This window comes from Cebus imitator, unplaced genomic scaffold, assembly GCF_001604975.1.
Source record: "Cebus imitator isolate Cc_AM_T3 unplaced genomic scaffold, Cebus_imitator-1.0 Scaffold254, whole genome shotgun sequence".
NCBI lineage: Eukaryota > Metazoa > Chordata > Mammalia > Primates > Cebidae > Cebus > Cebus imitator.
The window spans coordinates 813,509-835,974 of NW_016107569.1; the positions used below are offsets into that span (position 1 = coordinate 813,509).

General features: G+C 55.2%; 2 protein-coding genes across 2 annotated transcripts in view; both read right to left on the bottom strand.

Moving 5' to 3' along the window:
* The window catches only part of AIF1L (allograft inflammatory factor 1 like), a 27,923-nt gene extending 16,440 nt beyond the window's left edge, over positions 1-11,483 (bottom strand). Inside the window, exons 1-2 of the mRNA XM_017499065.2 lie at positions 11,305-11,483; positions 11,102-11,163 (exon numbers count right to left, since the gene is read on the bottom strand). Of these exons, the coding sequence (XP_017354554.1) occupies positions 11,102-11,163; positions 11,305-11,335 (93 nt within the window). The 5' untranslated portion in view covers positions 11,336-11,483. The remainder of the gene's footprint in view (positions 1-11,101; positions 11,164-11,304) is intronic.
* Positions 11,484-14,944: 3,461 nt separating this feature from the next.
* Positions 14,945-22,466, bottom strand: part of LAMC3 (laminin subunit gamma 3) — a 77,638-nt gene continuing 70,116 nt past the window's right edge. Inside the window, exons 25-27 of the mRNA XM_037728075.1 lie at positions 20,992-21,138; positions 20,800-20,899; positions 14,945-16,446 (exon numbers count right to left, since the gene is read on the bottom strand). Of these exons, the coding sequence (XP_037584003.1) occupies positions 16,196-16,446; positions 20,800-20,899; positions 20,992-21,138 (498 nt within the window). The 3' untranslated portion in view covers positions 14,945-16,195. The remainder of the gene's footprint in view (positions 16,447-20,799; positions 20,900-20,991; positions 21,139-22,466) is intronic.

Sequence of the window (22,466 nt, forward strand, 5' to 3'; positions counted from 1 at the left end):
CCAGGCTGGAGTGCAGTGATGCAATCTTGGCTTACTACAACTTCTGCCTCTGGGTTCAAGTGATTCTCCTGCCTCAGCCTCCCAAGTAGCTGGGACGGCAGGCGCACACCAACACGCCCAGCTAATTTTTTAGTAGAGACGTGGTTTCCCGTATTGGGTAGGCTGGTCTCAAATTCCTGACCTCAGGTGATCCGCCTGCCTCGATCTCCCAAAGTCCTGGAATCACAGGTGTCAGCCACCACATCCAGCCTCAATGTCACCTTCTCAGTGCGGCCAACCCTATTTATTCTTTGTTTGTTGGCACGATCACGGTTCACTGCAGCTTCAACCTGCCTGGGCTCAAATGATCCTCCCACCTCAGCCCTCCAGAGTACCTGGGACTACAGGAGTATGGCACCACAGCCGGCTAATTTTTGTATTTTTTGTAGAGATGGGGTCTCCCTCTGTAGCCCAGGCTGGTCTTAAACTCCTGGTCTCAAGTGATCTACCTGCCTCGACCTCCCAAAGTGCTAGGATTGTAGGAGTGAGCCACCATGCCCAGCTCTGTCCCCCCTGTTTTATACTGTTCCCTGCCCACTGTAACCACCCCAACTTCCAATCCACCTTATCCAGCTCCATGGGACGGGTCACTTCCAAACATGATTTGCACATCACTGCTTACTGAGGTTGCTACACACTCTCTGCCTCCCCTGCTAGAATGTAGGTTCCACATAGCAGATGCTCAATAAACACGTGCAGGATGAGTGAAGGAGTTAAGAGTCAGGTTAACTACCTTGTCCAAAACAGCAGAGCCACCAAGTGGATGTGCAGGGATTGAACTCCTCTGTCGTTGGGGCTCCCTTCCTGCACAGTACTGGGGAGGATGTGGGCGTCAGGGGGCAGCTGGGAGGAGGCAGGGCCCCGGCCACAGGTTTAGCGTCGAAGTGCCCAGCATATGGTAGAACACACTCAACAAACATCTGTTGAAGAGCCCAAGGAGGGAGGATCGCTTGAGGCCAGAAGTGTGAGGTCAGCCTGGGCAACATAGGGAGACCCCATCTCTGCAAAAAATTTAAAAATTAGGCTGGCAAGGTGGCTCATACCTGTAATCCCAGCACTTTGGGAGGCTGAGATGGGTGGATCACAAGGTTAGGAGTTTGAGACCATCCTGACCAACATGGTAAAACCCCATCTCTACAAAAAATAAAAAAATTAGGCCAGGCGTGGTGGTGAGTGCCTGCAATCCCAGCTACTTGGGAGGCTGAGGTGGGAGAATTGCTTGAATCTAGGAGGCAGAGGTTGCAGTGAGCCGAGATTGTGCTACTGCACTCCGGCCTGGGTAACAGACTGAGACCCTGTCTCAAAAAATAAATGAATAAATAAAAATTAGCTGTGCATGCCTGTGGTCCCAGCTACTTGGGAGGCTGAGGCTGGAGGACCACTTGAGCCCAGGAGGTCAAGGCTGCAGTAAGCTTTGATTGCACCACTGCACTCCAGCCAGACCCTGTCTCAAAAAAAAAAAAAAAAAAAAATCGAAAAGTATCTGTTGAATGAGTGGAGAGGCCTGCCATTGGGTCCAGAGTTACTTTCTCCATACTCAGCCCTGCAACGATCAGGCAGCTTTGCAAAAGTGTGTGACTGTGTGACAGAGACTGGAGGGGCTCAGGGTTTGGACTCTCATTATTTCTTAGAGCCAAAAATGATAAATGCAGCCAGGCGTGGTGGCTCACGCCTGGAATCCCAGCACTTTGGGAGGCTGAGACGGGTGGATAACTTGAAATCAGGAGTTCAAGACCAGGCTGGCCAACATGGTGAAAACCCATCCCTACTAAAAATCACACACACCTGTAATCCTAGCTATACTGGGGAGGCTGAGGCAGGAGAATCATTTGAACCAGTGAGCTGAGATCGTACCATTGCACTCCAGCCTGAGCCATATAGTGAGACTTTGTCTCAAAAAAAAAAAAAAAGCTTAGGCCACAAGTGACCAGGGTGGGAGAAGCAGCTGAGCCACTCATGTGTGAGCAGCCCTAGCTGGCCCTGGGCTTAGGGCAGCTGTGCTGACCATGCCTGGGCAGGGGGTGGGGGTGCCCGGAGGGCAGTGGCAGGAGCAGGACTCCACCAGCCAGGCTGCTGTGCCCGCTCACACCTCCGAGCTTTGGATTCTTGGTTCCTGCTCATGCACAGCCCACAGCTTCCTCCCTGCAGGCATCCTCCCCCAGTCCCTGCCCAATGCACAGCTACCCTGTCTATCCAGGACCCTCGGCTGCCCTGACCCTGGGTCCATAGGCAGAGGAGACAGAGATAGATGCCACCCCAGGTATTTGGAGGAAAAGCAAAACAAACAAAAAAGAGGGCAAACTGGGCCGGGCACAGTGGCTGACACCTGTAATCCCAACACTTTGGGAGACTGAGGTGGGTGGATCACGAGGTCAGAAATTCAAGACCAGCCTGGCCAAGATAGTGAAATCCCGTCTCTACTAAAAATACAAAAATTAGCCGGGCACAGTGGCATGTGCCTGTAATTCCAGCTACTCGGGAGGCTGAGGCAGGAGAATTATTTGAACCCGGGGGCAGTGGTTGCAGTGAGCCGAGATCACGTCATTGCACTCCAGCCTGGGCAACAAGAGCAAAATCTGTCTCAAAAAAACAAAAAACAAAAGGCATTCTGGAGCCAGAATAGCTGAGTTTGAATCCACTTAGGGGCTGTGTGAAATTTTTTTTTGAGACAGGGTCTCGCTCTGTTGCCCAGGCTGGAGTGCAGTGGTGCAATCACAGCTCACTGAGACCTCGACCTCCTGGGCTCAAGCAGTCCGCCCCCCTCAGCCTCCTAAAGTGCTGGGATTACAGGCATGAGCCACTGCACCCGGCCGGCAAATACTAAATAAATGTTGGTGACTTGATATTTTTTTCTAACAAACACTTATATCCATACGATTAGCTTAGAACCCCCATGGACCCTCATAGACTATTTAACAGATTGGGAAGGAGGCTCCCTCCCCGTGGCATAGGACACTTACGATTTATCTCTCCCCTTTCTACGTATCCCCGTTTGACAGATGGGACAACGGAGGCCCAGAGAGGTTGCTCAGCTTTCTCAAGATTGCAGTTTTAGCAATTCAGGGTCTATGCCTGCCCCGAACAAGAAGGTAGCCTGGCTACAGGTTTCTGGCAAAGAAAGTCAATACTGGGTGTTACCCTTCCTCTTCGGCAGCTGCAAGAGGTAATTCCGGAGGCCAGGGAACCACTCTATAGCCCTCCAGGGAGATGCGGGGGAGGCGGTTTATTCTATCCCCATCCTCCACACACAATCTAACCCACTGTCCCCAAAGGCAAAGTTTCTCGGCTGCAGAAAGTGTTGGGGTCGGGGAGCGGCTGTGAGAGGTGCAGGGAGCCTCCAGGCTCTGAAAGTGGCTACTGACATGCTGAGGGGCAGGTCTGGAGGCCACAGTGGCCTGATCAGTCCTAGCAAAGGGTCAGGAAATGCAAGTGGGCATTGCTGCGGGTGACAAACAGGCAGCTGAGCCCAATTCTCAGTCCCCGGGGACCAGTGCGTCCAAGGGTGGGGCCTGGGAGGTGGCGGAGCTGTTAAAATATCCACCCAACCACAGAACCAGAAGGGACTCCTCACAGCGTTTGACTTGTCCTCCTTGATCAATGGCTGGGGAGACCGAGGTGCCGGAAGGGACGGGACTTGCCTGAAGTCACAATGGTTGAAAGCGTCACATCAGCTCTCTGAGCACAGGATGTGCAGCACACAGGGACAGCTTCCCAGGTTTGCAATTCCAGCTCCGGCACTTACCAGCTCTGTAGCTCTGGGCAGGGCGTCAGTCTCCCCATCTATAAAGTGGGATCATAGGCCAGGCGTGGTGGCTCAAGCCTGTAATCCCAGCACTTTGGAAGGCCCAGGTGGGCAGATCATGAGGTCAGGAGATCGAGACCATCCTGGCCAACATGGTGAAACCTCGTCTCTACTAAAAATAAATTAGCCAGGTGTGGTGGCACGTGCCTGTAGTCCCAGCTACTCAAGGGGCTGAGGCAGGAGAATCGCTTGAACCTGGGAAGTGGAGGTTGCAGTGAGCCAAGATGGCACCTCTGTGCTCCAGCCTGGGTGATACAGTGAGACTGTCTCAATAAATAAATAAATAAATAAAAATGGGATCATAATGATATGTAGAACCTCCTCACTGAGTTGCTGTAAGGATTTTTTTTTTTTTTTTTTTGAGTTAGGTTTTGCTCCGTTCCCAAGTCTACAGTGCAGCGGCACGAGCTGCAGGGCTCACTGCGGCCTCGACCTCACAGACTCAAGCTGTCCTCCTGCCTTAGCGCCTGGCTTGCGGTAAGGATGGGACGAGTGAATTCCACAGAAAGAGACTGGCTCTCAGGACACTTGCTAAGTGTTCAAAATTAAGTCTCGGGATCATCCAAACTCAAGCCACATGTAGAGGCAGGTGTGCGCGGGGAAGGGTGATGCCCTGAAGTCCTCCCGGCGAGCCTTGGCCCCCTGGCCATCCCTCTAAGGGCAAGTTTTGCTTTGTCCTCGGCCCCCAGCTGACCTGGCAGTGATGGGCTGTCCAACCTGTCTGAGTGCTCCCATCTCAGTCCCCGACAGCACCTGTTCACTGCCGCCTTTCCTGGTCACCTACAGCCTCCGATGCTCGCCAGAGTCCCCCGAGCCCAACCTTGTCCCCAGCGAAGTCCCCAAGTGCTATGCCCAGCAGCGGCTGTTTCCAAACCCATCAGAAGCTGGCAGCCCCTGCTGTGCTGCCTGCCTGCTCCTCACTGACTTAACTCTCTTTCCGGGCTGGTACCTCTAGCACCTTCTGGCGAACCTTTGCTCCTGGCCCTCCAGGCTTGTCTTTCTGTATCAGCTGCAGCAGAATTTTGGGGTGGGCGGATATCACCATCTTGGAGGCCATCCAAGAGGCTGGTGGCTCAGGCCTTGGACAACAACTCCAAGGGCAGGAAGCACCATGCCAGGGCGTGGGGCCTCTGACGCAGCTCACAGGCTCTTAAAGGGCCAGGGCCAGGACACAGTGGTGCTGGCACCTGACGAGTAGCAGGAGCCTGTAACATGCACCCCCAAGGACAGCGGGCTCACATTCCCCATGGCACCCTGGGGCCTCATTCAGATGCCGCATCCTCGCCAACAGATGGGGCAGCTAAAGAAAAACACCCAACCAGCTACTCAATAAAGCACACCCTGCAGAAATTCCATCTCCAGCTTCCTGTGACATAGCCACACCAAGGTCATAACTGCTTGGACCTGCAGGGGACACTGAATCCTCAGAGGCTCACGTGGCCACTTATCACTATCTCCTTTATAATATATTAAGGAAGAGCAAGAAAGACGGGTGCCCAGCAATGCCAGCTGGGCACATTTACCTGGACAGGGACAGAGTGGCACTGCCGGGTATACAGGAAAAAAGACACACCTGCATACTCGCCTGGGTCAGGTCTCAGAGGTCCCCTACTGCTGAGGGAGGGGCAGGGGATATATACAACCCCTGACAAAGATACCCAGCCTGCCCTGCCCAGCTTTCTTCCCAGTGCAGATGACACATGGCTTCTGAAAAAACCATCAGGGGCCAGGCGCACTGGCTCATGCCTGCATCCCAGCACTTTGGGAGGCCGAGGTGGGTGGATCACTTGAGGTCAGGAGTTCGAGATCAGCCTGGCCAACATGGTGAAACCCCATCTCTACTAAAAATACAAAAATTAGCCGGACATGGTGGTGGCTGCCTGTCATCCCAGCTACTCAGGAGGCTGAGGCTGGAGAATCACTTGAACCCAGGTAGCAGAGGTTGCAGTGAGCCGCGATCATGCCACTGCACTCCAGCCTGGACGACAGCGACACTCCATTTCAAAACAAAAAACAAAAAAAAACAAAATTAGGTACTAGGCTGGGCACAGTGGCTCACGCCTGTAATCTCAGCACTTTGGGAGGCCGAGGCGGGCGGATCACGAGGTCAAGAGATCGAGACCATCCTGGCCAACATGGTGAAACCCCGCCTCTAAAAACAACAGCAACAAAATTAGGTACCTCAATGTGACAGGGAATGCAGAGTGCCCTTCATTCGACCCAAGAAGGCTGGACCGTTGGGACGGCAGCCAGGGATCCTTATCTACATAAGCGAGAGAGGCCTGTGTCATAGCTAGGCTGCAGCCACTTGGTGGACAGGGCCAGGGTGACTGGGTCTGAATCCCAGCTCTGCCACTTCCTGGCTGGGTGACCCTGCAGGGGACTTCATCCTGCTGAGTCTCTGTTTCCTTATCTCCAAAATGGGAGTCATGGTTGGGCATAGTGACGCATGCCTGTATTCCCAGCACTCTGGGAAGCCAAGGTGGGCAGATTGCTTAAGCTCAGGAGTTCGAGAGCAGCCTGGGCAACATGGTGAAATTTGTCTCCACAAAAAAAAAAAAAAAAAAAAAATTAGCTTGGCATGGTGGTGCACACCTGCAGTCCCAGCTACTCAGGAGGCTGAGGTGCGAGGATCACCTGAGGCCAGGAGGTCAAGACTGCAGTGAGCTGAGATCGTATCACTGCACTTCAGCCTGGGCAACCCAGTGAGACCCTGTCTCAAAAAAATAACATTAAAAAAAAAATAGGAGTCATGACAACCCTCGTCCCATGGGGCTGTTTGCAGATTCTCACTGTGCATCTGTCTACTGGGGTGCCCTGTTTCGGGGTCAGCGAGATGATGTTCATCCATGGGCACGGAGCACAGCCACAGCTGGTTATGGTGTTAATGATCTCGCCTGTTGGCCAGCTCATGTGGCAGCCCTTGCTCTCCCCTGGGCTCCTTCTGCTAAGCCCCAGGGCACAGGCACCCCGAGGGGCAGCGCCCCCGCTCCAGCCCTGCTGGCTTCCCTCTGTCCCTGTGGGAAGCTGGAGAAAATCTCTCCCGCTGCCATATAAGGCCATGCCTGGCTGGCCTGGGGTCACCTACCATGCCATCCGGGCGTGGGGAATGCCAGCTATGTGGGGGGAGTAAGAGGTGCTGGCCAGTTCTGCCCACTCCAGTGGTGCTGCTATGTACACACGTGCGTGCACACGCAAACGCCCAGTGCATGGAGCTGGGGCGGGCAACCAGCAGGAGGCACAGCCAAGCTGAGCGATTGAGAAAATAGGCTGGGTTCAAATCCAGGCTGTTTAAACCCAGCAATTTACCCAGCTTCTCTGGTCTCATTTTCTCAAAAACTGGAACAATACCTGCCTCCCTGGGTTAGAGTGAGCATTTACAAGATAATGCCCACAGGCACCTGGCACAGGACGGGCACACAGGAGGTGTTCAGAAAACAACAGCAAAAACTGAAGTGAAACCAAAAAGAGGCGCATTTTCACACGGCTCCCCAACCTCCCTTCCTCTACCAGGATCTCTAGGCCCATTCAATCTTCTATTTTTACTCTCGAATCCCTTATAATAACAATAGCTAAGTCTGGGAATGGGGGCATGTGCCTGTAGTCACAGCTACTCAGGAGGATGAGATGGGAGGATCGCTTGAGCTGGGGAGGTGGAGGCTGCAATGAGCCGAGATCGGGCCACTGCACCCCAGCCTGGGCAACAGAGTAAGACGCTGTCTCTCTTTTTTCTTTCATTTGAGACGGAGTCTCACTCTGTCACCCAGGCTGGAGTGCAGTGGCACGATCTCGGCTCACTGCAACCTCCAACCCCCCTCCCCCGAACCCGGGTTCAAGTGACTCTTCTGCCTCAGCCTCCTGAGTAGCTGGGATTACAGGCATGCACCACTACGCCCAGCTAATTTTTATATTTTTACTAGAGATGGGGTTTCACCATCTTGGCTAGGCTGGTCTTGAACTCCTGACCTCGTGATCCACCCACCTCGACCTCCCAAAGTGCTGGGATTACAGGTGTGAGCCACTGTGCCCAGCCGACCCTGTCTCTCTTAACAACAACAAAAAGCTAAAGCTGGGCCGGGCGCGAACTCAAACCTGTAATCCTAGCACTTTGGGAGGCCAAGGTGGACACATTACCTGAGGTCAGGAGTTTGAGACCAGCCTGCCCAACACGGTGAAACCCGTTTCTACTAAAAATACAAAAAATTAGCCGGGTGTGGTGGTGCATGCCTGTAGTCTCGCCTACTTGAGAGGCTGAGGCAGGAGAATCACTTGAATCCAGGAGGCAGAGGTTGCAGTGAGCCAAGATCGTGCCACTGCACTCCAGCCTGGGCGACAGCGTCAGATTCTGTCTCAAAAAAAAAAACTAAGGCTGAGCTACCCTGCTCCTCTGGAAGCTGCCCACACCGAGGAGGAGAAAGGCCCCAAAGGGAACTAGGTGTTTGCCCAGAGAAGCCCCTGGATCTGCAGGCCAAGCTGGGCTGTGCCCCAGGCAGCAGGCATGGCAGTGCCCAAGCTGCCTGGCACAGAAGCAGGGACTCTTTGGCAGTGAGTTGAGAAGCCCAATCCCGGGCTTAGCCCAGGCCCCCAGAATCCACACTCCAGCGGGGCGGTGAAGCTGCACCCCAGAGGAAGGCAGTCCAGGCTGCCAGCACAGTTCTGCTTAAAAGCCACCCACCTCAAGGTCTCTCCACTGCGGCCACGGCTGTGGGTGAACCCTTCAGACTCCCACACGGAGCAGCTCCCCCACCATCTGCAATGAGCTTCCATCCACTTCCATTGGCTAATTGTTGCAGGGACTCCAGGGGGACCAGAGATCCCTGCTCCCATTTCAGGCCGGGGAAGACAAGGCTTTGCTGGGCTGAGCAACCAGCATGAGCCACGGCAATATCTTCCACTCCCTGTACCTTGAGGCCACCAATAAAGAAACTATCCTGATAACTATGAGGACCGCAGCCAGCTCTCCTGGGTGCTTTACATAGATTGCCTCACTGAAAAATCACCCATTATCTTTTTGGAGAAGGAGGCTCAGAGAGGTGAAGTGGCTTGCCTAAGATCACAGATCAGTGCTTGCCGGCACCTCATGACTGAACTGGTGGGGTCACCCTGCTCCACTGCGGTGGAGAAGCTCTCAAGCTTCCTGTGTGATCCTGGCACCGCCTCCCACAGGGCCCCGGATCCTGGGTCTCAGCAGCCCTGTAGCAGCTGGGCTCACGTGCTGGGTCTCAGAATAGCATCTTAGCAAGGGAAGGACGCTGGGCTGCAAGCTCTGTCACTGGCTTCTGTGTGGCCTTGGGTCAGCTGCTTGCCCTCTCTGGGCACTGTTCTGACATGGTTAGACCACAGCCCCTTCCTGCTCACTTCCCCTAGTCCCAGTGCTGCCCAGATAAGCCCCTGATAGATGTAGTCCCTCCCCTTTCTAAGCCAAGCCAGTCCACTTCCCAAAGCAACCCTGGAGCTGCCCCCACCCTCCATCCGCCTCCCCAAGGGCGAGGTTGGCACGGAAAGTTCCCTGCACTCTCAGCTCTTCTGGCTTGTCCAACTGTGGTCACCTCGCCCCCATCTCCAGCTGTCTCTGGCTCAGGGTCCTGCTGGCTGGGGGTGGGTCCAGCTGGCTCAGAACCTGCCTGGTCGAGTGACCCAGGGGGCTATATGAGGTCAGGGTCCCAGCCTTCTGTCCAGAGGGCCAGAGCAGCCAAGCCCCAGGCTGGGTTGGCACGCAGTGAACTGGGAAGGAGCCCAGCAGGGACCTTAGACCTGTGAGCACCCCAGCCAGATGTCCAGGCAACCTTCCAGCCGAGCTCAAGGTGCCCCCAGAAGGCAGGGTGAGGGTAGCAGTGAGGAGGCCAGAGCTTACCTGGAGGGAGGGACCCTGAGGTCCCCAGAGCCCTGTAGCTGGGGACTGAATGGGAGTCCTGTAGCCAGAGGATGGAAAACAGACAGGCTGCCTACATCCAAGCAGTCCAAGGAAACCAAGGGGGAATCAAGGCCACACGCTGCTGGCAAGAGGCAATATCACGGCCGGGCCCCAGGCTCTGGGCTTGCCTCCCACAGCCTTCAAGGGCTCAGCTGACCTCACCAGCGGCCCACTTCCAGACTCTCCGCTGGGCTTAGACCCTTCGTGTCCAGGGGTCCAGGGGAGCCCGCAAGGAACGCCAAGCTTTGTTTCAGCGGGTATGACTCTGCCACCGGTTAAGAAGGAAACTGGGAGACATCCGCCTCAGGAAATAATGCTAGTTCTCTGAGCGCTTCTTGAATGCTGGGTGCTGGACCACGCAGGCTACATTCCTTCCCTCTCTGAGCCCGCACAATGCCCTGCTTGGAGATGAGGGGCCCTTTGCTGAGGACCACAGATCTGGCACACGACGGAGACCAGATCTGAGCTCAGGTCTAGCAGAACTTTAAAGCCACTGGCTGTGCTGCCCTTGAGCACTGGCCAACCCAGGCAGGTCCTGACATCGTTCCTTATCTTCTAGAATCTAAGCAAATTTATGGAGCTTTCCCTGGGTGCCTGGCAACAGCAGGCAGGATTTCTTCCGAGAAATCCACCAGGACCAGCAAGAAAAGTATCGAGTCCATTCGACGGGATGGGGACAACCTCTCCTGAAAGCTGGAGTGAAGAGGAGTGATGTGTTTGGAGTGGCCGGGAAGCAGGAGACCACGGGGACCTGCCAGGATCTCTAGGCCCATCAGAGTCTTCTATTTGTACTTTTGAATGCCTTATAACAACAATAGCTAAGGCCAGGCGTGGGGGCACGTGCCTGTAGTCCCAGCTACTCAGGAGGATGAGGCGGGAACATCGCTTGAACCCCGGAGGTGGAGGCTGCAATGAGCCGAGACTGGGCCACTGTACTCCGGCCTGGGCGACAGACCAGCTAAGGACCCCGAGCCTGTGTTCTGTCTGAGCTGGAGCGATCACTGGCCTGGGGCTCTTCCCGCGCCAAATCCTAGGGCTGCTCCCAAGCGGGCTTGCAGGGAGCCCCGGAGCCGGCTGGCAACCGAGCTCCTGACCCGGCCCCACCTCCCCAGTCCTCAGTTGCAAATGTAACAACTTGCAACCCGAGACGCCGGGACCGGAGGCGGGAGGCGGACCTACCTGGAGTCGGAGGCGACGGGATGGGGGCGGAGGGAGGCACCTGGGGGAAGCCCGGGGGAAAGAGAGGAAGAGGGTATATCTGGAGGCAGGCACGGCCTCGCGGACGGAGGTGGCACCCGCGCAGCGCGCGGCTGGGACTCGTGCGCTGCCCGGGGCGCGGCGCTTACCCGGTTGATCTCGGCCAGCCTCCTCTCCTGCTGGGCTTTGAGCAAGCCGAACGCCTTCCCTCCTGGAGGAGACAAAGAGGCGGCCCGGGAAGCGGGGTCCTCTCTGGGCCACGCGCCCCCGTCCCCGTGCGGTTCCCGCGCGCGGTGGACCCTGCGGTCCGCCAGGCGCGCACAGGTGGCGGCCCCGGGACGGCAGCACCTACCTTGGAACCTGTTGCTGAGCGCGACCGACATGGCGAGCGCAGGGCTACCGCCGCCTCCAGGCTTCGTGGACTCGGCGAGGGACTGGGAGGAGGCACAGGCGCTCGGTCCGAGCTCCGGCTGGCTGCGTGTGGCCGCGGGACCGAAGGGCGGAGGGACGGCGCGGGCGGCCGACACACCCCTCCCTCCGCTGCCGGCCCCTCCCTCCCTCCCTCCGGCCCTTCCCTTCCCTCCCCTCCCGCCTCCCTGTCCGCGGGCATCAAAGCCGCTATTATGCGGGACGCGGAGCCCGCCGGCCGCCCCTCTGCTGGAGGACGGGGAAAGTGCACAGCGCGGGCCGGCCGCGCCCCTCTTCTCTGCCCCTCCCCAGACCTCAGCGAGTCCCTGCCACAGAAATGAAATGCGAGAATCTTAGCATGAACTTCATGGGGTGGTTGAGAGGACCTAGTGCCGTCGGGGAGTCAGCAGCGCTCAAACAACAGGACTGCTGCGACAACAGGCCCCCTCAAAGCAATTGGAATGAACTCGTGTCTCGTTAATAAAACCATTTCTTGGACACTCACTATGGAACCGATTTCTGGGCAGCCGCAGGCACTTTGCACTGTGCACCAGTTATTTCATTCTTAAAACTCCACGAAATAGGACTCGGCATTCCCATTTCCAGAAGAGAAAAGTCAGGAAGCTGGACCTGGGGCGCAAGGCCACCAGGATGACAAACCAGCCCATGACTCCAGGAATAGCGAAGCTCGGGGCGCAGGTCTGGGTATCTGTGGCCAGGGTGGCTGTCAAATCTAATGTCCAAATCAGGACAGCCAGAGTGAATGGGGCACTCCTCATCATGATGCTGGGCTACAGGCGTAGACGGGCGCTGTCCCGGGCAGATGGCACTGGGAATGGCCCCACCGTGCACACAGAGCGGGCCTCCTCAGGATTACACCCAGGAAGTCTCCTTCCCAATGGACGTCTCGTCTCCATCAGACTCCTAGGTTTGGGACCCTGAAATCATTTTTTTTTTTTTTTTTTTTTTTTTTTTTTTTTTTTTTTTTTTTTTTTTTTTTACAGAGTCTCTGTTGCCTGAAGCTGGAATACAGCGGCTCTATCTCGGCTCACTGCAACCTCCGCCTCCAGGGTTCAAATGATTCTTCTGCCTCAGCCTCCCAAATAGCTGGGATTATGGTTACACACCACTACATCTGGCTAATGTTTGTATTTTTAGTAGAGATGGAGTTTCGCCGTGTTAGCCAGGCTGGTCTTGAACTCCTGACCTAAGATAATCTGCCTGCCTCGACCTCCCAAAGTGCTGGGATTACAGGCATGAGCCACCACACCCAGGCGAGATCATCTTGTTTTTTGTGGCTGTCCCAGGGGAGGGAAGTGGCCAGTGAGGAGCTGGGCAGAATGGGATGGGGCTGAGGTCAGGGCAGCAGTCCAGGGGGCAGGCCTCTCCTCCCCAGCGTGACCAGCTCCTGCCTCTCCTAGATGATGGTCCCCTGTCCATTTACCCAAGGGTTTGGATTTGGCCAAGCTGCATGATCTTGGGCGAGGCACTTGGCCTGCTGAGCTTCAGGCCCTGATCTTCAGAATGAAGTAACCCAGAACTCACTAAGCAGGGGCTTTTGTAACTTGGATGCCTTGCTGGATGGTTTAAGCAGAGAGTAGAACTTCCTGTTACCACCCTTGGTTGATGGGAGCTGACTTAGGACAGAGCCCTCATAATGCACTTCCCCCTCCAGGCTCCAGCAGCCTGTTGCCCTGGCCAGTTAGGCTGGTTGGCCCCAGTCAGCCATCCTGCAGGGCAAGGGCCACCCCACCTTCTCCTGCTCAACTGCTGAACTGCATTGCTAGCCAGATGTTCAACAGCTGCCGCATTCCACCCGGCAGCAGCCCCACTTCTGAGGCCGGAGAGTAGATCATGCACCAGGCATGATAAGACTGCGTGAGTCACAAGATGTCAGTCCTGAGTGCTCCACCCGTCGGGGATGCGGGGACTGGGCTTTGCGGAACCCACAGCTTGAGTGGATAATGGCTGAAAGCCAAGAGCAGGCAGCAGGGCGACTGTGTGCTGCCAGCCGAGAAAGCAGAGGGAGGAGTGAGGGGGACATCAGACCCTATCCCAGAGATCTTGGAAGAACCCCATCTTCTCGACATCATTTACACCAGACGCCAATCACCAGACTCACTGTGCAGCAGCAGCTCCCCGGCCTTCAGCCTCTCCACCTCTGCCCAGGCGTCTACCAAGTCACTCCATAGCTCGGCTTGATCATGCCAATCCCCCACCGTAGCCTTGATTTTATAGTTTTCTGTGGCGGAGCACGCCTCTGCTCTGAACACCGTCTCCCATTAGGTTGGGGGGAGTGGCACCCGTCATCATTATGTGGCCTTGGATCTAGAGATCCTCATTATCCTGAACAGGGGTTGGGGGGACTTCACCTAAGCTGCGAAGCTGGAATCAGGACAGAGTCACCAGCTTGTCTCTTGCAAGCATTGGATCTGATGACATGTACACCTGGGGCCATCAAGCGGGATGGCGGTTGTGGTGGGTGTCCCCTCCCATTGGGCACAAGCAAAGCAAAGAAAGCCACTCTGCAAAGAGAAAAGAATGGGCCAGGTGCAGTGGCTCACACCTGTAATCCCAGCACTTTGGGAGGCCGAGACAGGTGGATCACCTGAGTTCAGGAGTTCGAGACCAGCCTGACCAACATGGTGAAACCCTGTCTCTACTAAATATACAAAAATTATCGGGGTGTGGTGGTGTGCACCGGTAATCCCAGCTACTCGGGAGGCTGGGGCAGGACAATCGCTTGAACCCAGGAGGCAGAGGTTGCAGTGAGCTGAGATTGTGCCAGTGCACTCCAGCCTGGGTGACACAGTGAGACTCCCTCTCAAAAAATAATAATAAATGAAGAGAAAAGAAGGAAGCAGACACGGGAGAGGAGAGCAGAGACGGAGACCAAGAAGACAGGCGGGAGGGAGGAAGAGGGAAGCCAGTCTATGTCAGGCGCTCCTCCCTAGGCTATCTCCAACGCCTGGCCGCCTTTTCTACCCCAGGCTTCCAAGTGACCCTCCCAACACCCCTTTTCTGCTGAAACCACCTCCGGAGGGGTTTGAGGCTTGGGGCCAAGAACCCTAAGTGAGCAGCTCTAACATCCCACCCCATTCCACCTGGGTTCCTGGAGTGATGAGAGCTGGCCAAGACCCCACCCTGCGGGCCCGGACTGTTGTCCACCCTCTTGCCTGGACTGCTTCCTCTTCTACCTCCACACCTTTCAAGGCCTGACCCACACCCTTCCCGTCCCTGATGGTGCCCCTCCCTGCTCCTCGCTGTCCTCACACTTGGCTGAGTTCATCTCCAGCCTGAACCAGAGGTCAGCTGAGGGCCTCTCTGCACCTCACCCCTCCCACTCCCCAGTTCCTAGGCTTTTCGTGGTAAGTGCCTAAGAGGAGAGGGTAGGTACCTGTGGCCACAGGACCCCAGCAAAGCCCTCTAACGGACGTCCTGGCCCAGCCATGAGCTCAGCTTTTGCTACCTTCCTGCCGATGTCTGGTCCACACACTGGCCACCTACCAGGTGCGTGATGTGCGTACCCACAGCCAGGGCGCTGGCTGGCTGCCCACCAGCAGGGAGGATGAGGGGCACTGCCCTGCCCAGTAAAAGGGTCCTTTATTTCCACGTTAAACAGAATCAGTTTGTGCTGCTGCCCTACCCCTGCCCCTGTCAGGAAAGCCGTGGGTAGGGGCTGGGCCCGCAGAGGCGTCTGTCTTCCCAATGCCAAGGCCTTGCGGTCTGCTGGAAGAGGGCCCGGAAGAGGGGAGGGGTGCCAAGAGGAAATGCCGAGGAGTCCTGGGCTCGAGGGCCTGGCCACAGGGCGATTCCCAGGCAGGACAGACTGTAATGGCAGCCAGGCTTCCACACCCTTGCGACCTCCTGCATGGCAAGTGCTGTTGCAGGGCTGGTTTGGGAAGCATCAGTTAAAGGTCAGCTGGGTTGCTGGGGGCACAAAGGGGCGCTCCTGATGGCCTGGGCCCCCTGACCCAGGTGCTCTTGGGCTGGCTCTTGGGATCGATAACAGGCCAAAGTGAGTACAGGCCAGTGTGGGCCATTCCCTCAGGGCGTCTGGTGCAGTCCGGGGAACCCGAGAAGGAAGCATCCGGTGAAGCCCGTGACACCCCCACCAGGAGCGGGCCTTGCTCTAGCCAGACTAGCAGGCCTGGCCATGCCCTCAGGGCTCTCCGGGTCTCAGGTTCCACTGCTGAGAATCCTCCCAGAATCTTGCATTTCTTGGCCTGTTGGTCTGCTGGCTGTGTGGAGCTGCGGGGTGTGCACGCAGGGCCGGAGGTCGGGCAGCTGTCGTGAAACAGCGCAGCCAGCTCTGGGACTAGGGGCTTCGGCTCTTGCTGACAGCTTGATCTCTGCAGATCTGCTGAGATCTCCCTGTGGTCTGGAGTGAATGGATGTTGGCACCCCAGGGTATCTCCTGTAACAAGCTGCCCAGCATCCAGCCTAGCGCACAGGTGGCTCTCCCAACAGCTGCAGACTGTAGTGTGTGGACAGTAAGCTGTGGACTGGATGGACTGGACTTGAACGTGTGGGTCATACGCACAGACATGCACCCTCACGTGTGTATGTGTTATTGACGCCGGGGTGTGCCTATTTATGCATGTGCAGGGGTGGGAGTGTGCACCGATGCCCAGGTGAATTGACTGCGTACACTCAGTCCTCTGGCAGGGAAGAAGCCACAGACAGACTCAGCAGGGAGTGTGACTATTCGCTTGGGATCGAGTCCACAGCAGCCAGCTCCAGGGTGCGCCAGTATGGGCACACCTGTGGGGTAGTGTCCACACCCCGGTCATGTAAACAGCAGGTGGGGAGTGTGCCGGGGGTCTGGGCAGCCCTCACTGCCAACTGGCACAGTTCTCGGGCAGGCTGTGCAGAATGGCCTCCAGGTTCTGTTTGTCGGCACGGATCTCGGCGAGGCCGCTCTCAAACTCCTGGATCTGCAGCTCCTGCTGCTCGGATTCCTGCTCCAACAGCCTCAGTTTCCTCTGCAGGCCCCCCTGGGAGCCCAGCTGCAGCCTCAAGCGTTCCAGTGCCAACTGAGTCTCGTTCAGGGCCTGGGCTGGGGCTTGATGGGCATCCAGTGACCCTGCGGTGGGGCACAAACAGCCTCACTGTGAGCTGGCAGCCCTGCAGGCCCCAGGGCACCCCCCACACCCAGAGCCTCTCCTCAGCTCAGGCCTCCCAGGATTCCAACGGCCCACCATCTACCAGGGAAAGACAGGGACCCAGAGGCTGTGAGGTGGCTGAGGTCCCATGCCTCCCAATGGGCCCATGGAAAGACTGGAACATCCCCCTGGGTGGCACATTTTTGTTGATGGTTTTACTACTATTGTTTAAAAAAATGAAGGCCTTAGGTGAGTCCTCTCTGAGTCTCAGTTTTCTCATCTACAAAACAGCACGTGAGAGAGGCCCCTGTGATTTTCGCCGGCTGGAACGTGCTGGCTCAATTCACTGACAGCACACATTTACAGACGCTGCCTGTGTGCCTGGATGTGGGCAGCCCCTGCAGCAAATCACAGGGTCGCTGGCTTTAGAGCGAGAGGCTGGGAGGCAGCTGGAGCAGGGGCTGCAGGCCTGGAAGGCAGGCAGCGGGGTCTTAGCTCTGGCCCCTGCAGGTCTTCGCTCTGCTCCCTGGGGTTAAGGACTTCTCGGTATCTCCCCAAGCATCAACCCTAATCCTAACCCCATCCTAACCCTAACCCTAACCCTGGGGCCAGGCGATGACAGCCTGTGATCTAGCACTTTGGGAGGCCGAGGGAGGCAGATCATCTGAGGTCGGAAGTTTGAGACCAGCCTGACCAACATGGAGAAACCCCGTCTCTACTAAAAAATACAAAATTAGCCAGGTGTGGTGGCACATGCCTGTAATTCCAGCTACTTGGGAGTCTGAGGCAGGAGAATCGCTTGAACCCAGGAAGTGGAGGTTGTGGTGAGCCGAGATCGTGCCACTGCACTCCAGCCTGGGCAACAAGAGCGAAACTCTGTCTCAAAAAAAAAAAAAAAAAAAGAACTGCTAGCAATGGTTATGGAGTCGAATCTGCAGGCTGCCTCTCCCATCTAGTCCTTGTCACCTTGTCACTAAGTGTAACATTTAACTGAAAGACATAGTTCAGCCAGGTGGGAAAGCGATGGGAATGAGGAGATAAGTCCCAAGTGGCTGCTGCTTCCTTTTTTTTTTTTGAGACAGAGTCTCACTCTGTCACCCAGGCTGGAGTGCTGTGGCACAATGTCACCTCACTGCAACCTCTGCCTCCTGGGTTCAAGTGATTCTCTTGCCTCAACCTCTGAGTAGGTGGGATCACAGGCCTGCGCCACCACGCCTGGCTAACTTTTGTATTTATTTGTTTATTGAGACAGAGTCTCACTCTGTTGCCCAGGCTGGAGTTCAGTGGTGTGATCTTGGCTTAATGTAGCCTCCGCCTCTTGGGTTCAAGCAATTCTCCTGCTTCAGCCTCCCAAGTATCTAGGATTACAGGTGCCCAGCTAATATTCTGTATTTTTAGTAGAGACAGGGTTTCACCATGTTGGCCAGACTGATCTCGAACTCCTGACCTCAGGTGATCTGCCTGCCTTGGTCTCCCGAAGTGCTGGGATTAGAGGTGTGAGCCACCGCGTCCAGTCCCAAGTGACTTCTTCTAACCCCACAGGATTCCACTGGGCCCCATGGCTCCCTGAGGCCCTGGATTTCCTGGGCAAGCAGCTGCAAGCCCCAAGCCAGGGTGTAAGAGAAGGCAGAGGGGAGCCCAGGCCCTGCTGATCTGGGCAGACCTCAGGAGGCCCCACTGCTCACAGCCAAGTCCAAACAGCTTGGCTTTCAAAGAGATTCAGAAATGAGTTACAGGCCCCACTCTACCTGCCCAGGCCATCTAGGGCTCCTGGACCAGGGGCCAGGTGTGTGCTATTCATTCTGCATCCCCGTATGAAGCACAGGGCTGACACAGAGTGACAAGTGAATGAATGACCATGACAATGCAGGAATGGTTGAAGAGAGTGTCTGCTCCATGACAGGGCATTGGGTGTCAACCAATGGCTACCTGCATGCACTCTGAGTCACTTGGATCCGCAGGCGAGTCATGGCTTCCCCACCGATTGGCTGTGGGACCCTGGGCACATTATCTAACCTCTCTGTGCTAGGCTGGGTGTAGTGGCTCTCTCATAATCCTAGCACTTTGGAAACCTGAGGTGGGAGCATCCCTTGAGGCCAAGAGTTCCACACCAGCTTGGTTAACGTAACGAGACACTATCTCTACAAAAAACAAACAAAAGTAAAAAATAAAAATAAACTCTCCACACCTCAGTTTCCTCATTGCAAAATGGCAAAAGAGTATCTGTCCCTGCATGAAAAACTTCGTATGAAAATTCTGTAAGATGACGTGTTTGAATAGCTTAGTGTGGGTCTGGTGTCCAAAGTGCAGAGCATGGCAGTTCTCTCTCATCACGAATGATAATTGAAAATGCATGCTGCCACAGGTGAATCTTGATGACTCTCTGCTAAGTGAAATAAGCCCATCAAAACAGTAAAAATAAGGCAGGGCACGGTGGCTCATGCTTGTGATCCCAGCACTTTGGGAGGCCAAGGCAGGGGGATCACTTGAGCCCAGGAGTTCAAGACCAGCCTGGGCAACATAAGGAACATATGTTTTTATCTCAACAACAAAAATTAGCAGATTATGGTGGTACGTGCCTGTGGTCCCAGCTACTTTGAAGACTGAAGTGAAGGATTGCTTGACCCCAGGAGTCTGAGGCTACAGTGGGCCACCATTGCGCCACTGCACTCCAGCCTGGGCAACAGAGCAAGATCCTGTTTCCAAAAAAAAAGTTTTTTTAAGTACAAATACTGTACGATTCCAGTTATATGAGGTGCCCAGAGTAGTCAAATTCTTTTTTTGAGACGGAGTCTCACACAGTTGCCCAGGCTGGAGCGAAGTGGCGCAATCTTGGCTCACTGCAACCTCCGCCTCCCAGGTCAAAGCGATTCTCCTGCCTCAGCATTCTGCATAGCTGAGACTACAAGTGTGTGCCACCATGCCTGGCTATTTTTTTTTTTTTTTTTTTTTTTTGAAACAAAAGGCTTTTACCATATTCATTAGGCTGGTCTCAAACTCCTGATCTCAAATGATCCGCCTGCCTTGGCCTCTCAAAGTGCTGGGATTACAGGCGTGAGCCACCGCGCCTGGCCCAGAGTAGTCAAATTCACAGAGACAAAAGTAGAATGGTGGCTGCCGGGGCTGGCGGAGGGAAATGGGGAGTGAGTGTCTCTGGAGGACAGAGCTTCAGCTGGAGATGATGAAAGACCTCTAGAGATGGGTAGCGGTGATGACAGAACAGCAGTGAATGTACTTAACGATGCTGAACTGTACACTTCAAAATGGTTAAGATAGAAAATATTGGCCAGGTACAGTGGCTCACGCCTGTAATCCCAGCACTTTGGGAAGCTGAGGCAGGTAGATCATGAGGTCAGGAGATTGAGACCATCCTGGTTAACATGGTGAAACCCCGTCTCTACTAAAAATACAAAAAATTAGCTGGGCGTGGTGGCGCGCACCTGTAGTCCCAGCTGCTCGGGAGGCTGAGGCAGGAGAATTGTTTGAACACGGGATGCGGAGGTTGCAGTGAGCCGAGATCACACCACTGCACTCCAGCCTAGGTGACAGGTTGAGACCCTGTCTAGAAGAAAAAAAAGAAAAAAATATTATGTGTCTTTTAAAATTTGAAAAAACACGTGCTGTTCTTTTCTGCTCACTGTCCCATCTGCTGTCTCCCCAACACCGGGCTTCTGGGACCTTCATGCCTGGGGAGGTGCTATTCCCTTCATTCAAATCCCTCCTTGCTGAGGCCCACCTTGAATCTGACCTCTTTGTATGAGCTGCTATTTCCTCACTCTTAAAATACACCACGCACTGTGGTAAGAGCTTTCTAAATCACCCCACGGTGACTCCCATTTTCCAGATGGGGGATCTGAGGCTCAGAGAGGTGGAGTGACTTGCCCAAGGTCTAATGGCTAAAGAAGGAACAGAGCCAGACCTGAATCTTGGTCTGACTCCAAACCGGTGCCTGACGCCACACTTGCTGCCGTGACAGCCTTTCTTCTCCTGAGCCCTCAGCCCCCAAGGGCTGACCTGCTCACCCGTGCCTGTAGGTGTTCTTGCCAATGGTGAGCTTTCTGTGTGCCCCCTGCTCTGCCTCCAAGAATACAGGTCTCTGGAGGCACAAAGAGTGACTCAAAGTGAACTCACTTTTAGACACCAACCTCGTCTCATATGGCATAGAGGCCTGGGCGTGGTTACAAACGCTTGTCATTGAACATAAAGATGGGGCCATGGGAAGCATGGAGGTAAGGACAGGGAGGAAATCTTCCCCAGGATTGGAGCTCACAGGAAGATCCTAGAGGTGCCTCAGGGACCCAGGGGTTCAGGGCCCAGCCCTGGGGTCTCCTTACCCAGCCTGGCAAGCAGCTCTGACAGGGCCTCAATGTCCTTCTCCAGGGAGATGCGTGATTCCTGGATCTGCTGCTCCATCTCGCTCAGCCCAGCACCCACCTTCCAGAGGGAGGAGGGAGAAACAGCTTGAGTGGCGCCCCCACTGCTGCCGGGGGCAGGAAGTGATGGGGTGGGGGCCCTGGCACACGTACCCGTTCAGCTTCCTCCAGCTCCTGTCTGCGTGCTTCGGACACCAGAACCTGCCGGGATGCCTGCTGGAGCATGGCTTGCGTCTGGCTGGTGAGCCGGCTGGCACGGCGGTGCCCCTGTTTCCCCTCCCTCAGCAAGGCCTTGGCGAGCTATGGGGTGGGCGGCAGCGGAGGGAGAAGAGGTGAGTGCCGTAAGTCCTTTTGCAGGTAAATAGCTCTTATGGCAAGAATGCCAAGCAGTCGCCTGTACCAGGCAGATCCTTCATGCATGCATGCAACGAATATGTGCTGAATGCAGGCTAGGTACTGGGGCACAGTGCAGACTGCTGGATACCACCTGTTTCTCTCAGGAGGAGAAATTCCAACTATTTTACAGATGAGGAAACAGAGGCACAGGGGCTTGGAAGGGCTGGCCAAAGCCCAAGTGGCATGGGAAGAAGTCAAGCCTGGGGACCCCAACTGCAAATCCAGCATGTTCTCTAGGTGCCATAAAGACAGTTTGCTTGGTGTGTGAGCAAAAGAGCCAGCAACAGAGCTGGGGAGATAGGCACTCATTAGAATTTGGCACCAATTTTAGGCTGGGTGCAGGGGCTTATGCCTGTAATCCCAGCACTTTGGGAGGCCAAGGGGGTGGATCACCTGAAGTCAGGAGATTGAGACCATCCTGGCCAACATGGTGAAAACCCGTCTCTACTGAAAATACAAAATTAGCTGGGTGTGGTGCCACATGTCTGTACTCCCAGCTACCTGGGAGGCTGAGGCAGGAGAATCACTGGAACCCAGGAGGTGGAGGTTGCAGTAAGCCGAGATCATGCCATTACACTCCAGCCCGGGTGACAGATTGAGACTCCATCTCAAAAAAAAAAAAATTTAAGCCAGGTGCAGTGGCTCACACCTGTAATCCCAGCACTTTGGGAGGCCAAGACAGGTGGATTACCTTAGGTCAGGAGTTCGAGACCACCTGTTCAACATGGTGAAACTCCACTTTACTAAAAATACAAAAGTTAGCCGGGTATGGTGGAGCACACCTATAATCACAGCCACTCTGGAAGTGAGGCAGGAGAATCACTTGAACCCAGGAGGCGGGGGTTGCAGTGAACTGCTATTGCACCACTGCGCTCCAGCCTGGGCCACAGAGTAAGACTCTGTCTTAAAAAATTATAGAAACAGGCTGGGAGTGATGGCTCACGCTTGTAATCCCAGCCCTTTGGGAGGCCGAGGCGGGCAGATCACGAGGTCAAGAGATCAAAACCATCCTGGCCAACATGGTGAAACCCCCTGTCTACTAAAAAATACAAAAATTAGCTGGGCATGGTGGTGTGCGCCTGTAGTCCCAGCTACTCGGGAGGCTGAGGCAAGAGAATTGCTTGAACCCGGAAGGCGGAAGTTGCAGTGAGCTGAGATCGTGCCACTGCACTCTAGCATGGCGCCTGGCGACAGAGCAAGACTGTTTCCAAAAAAAAAAAGAAGATAAAAAA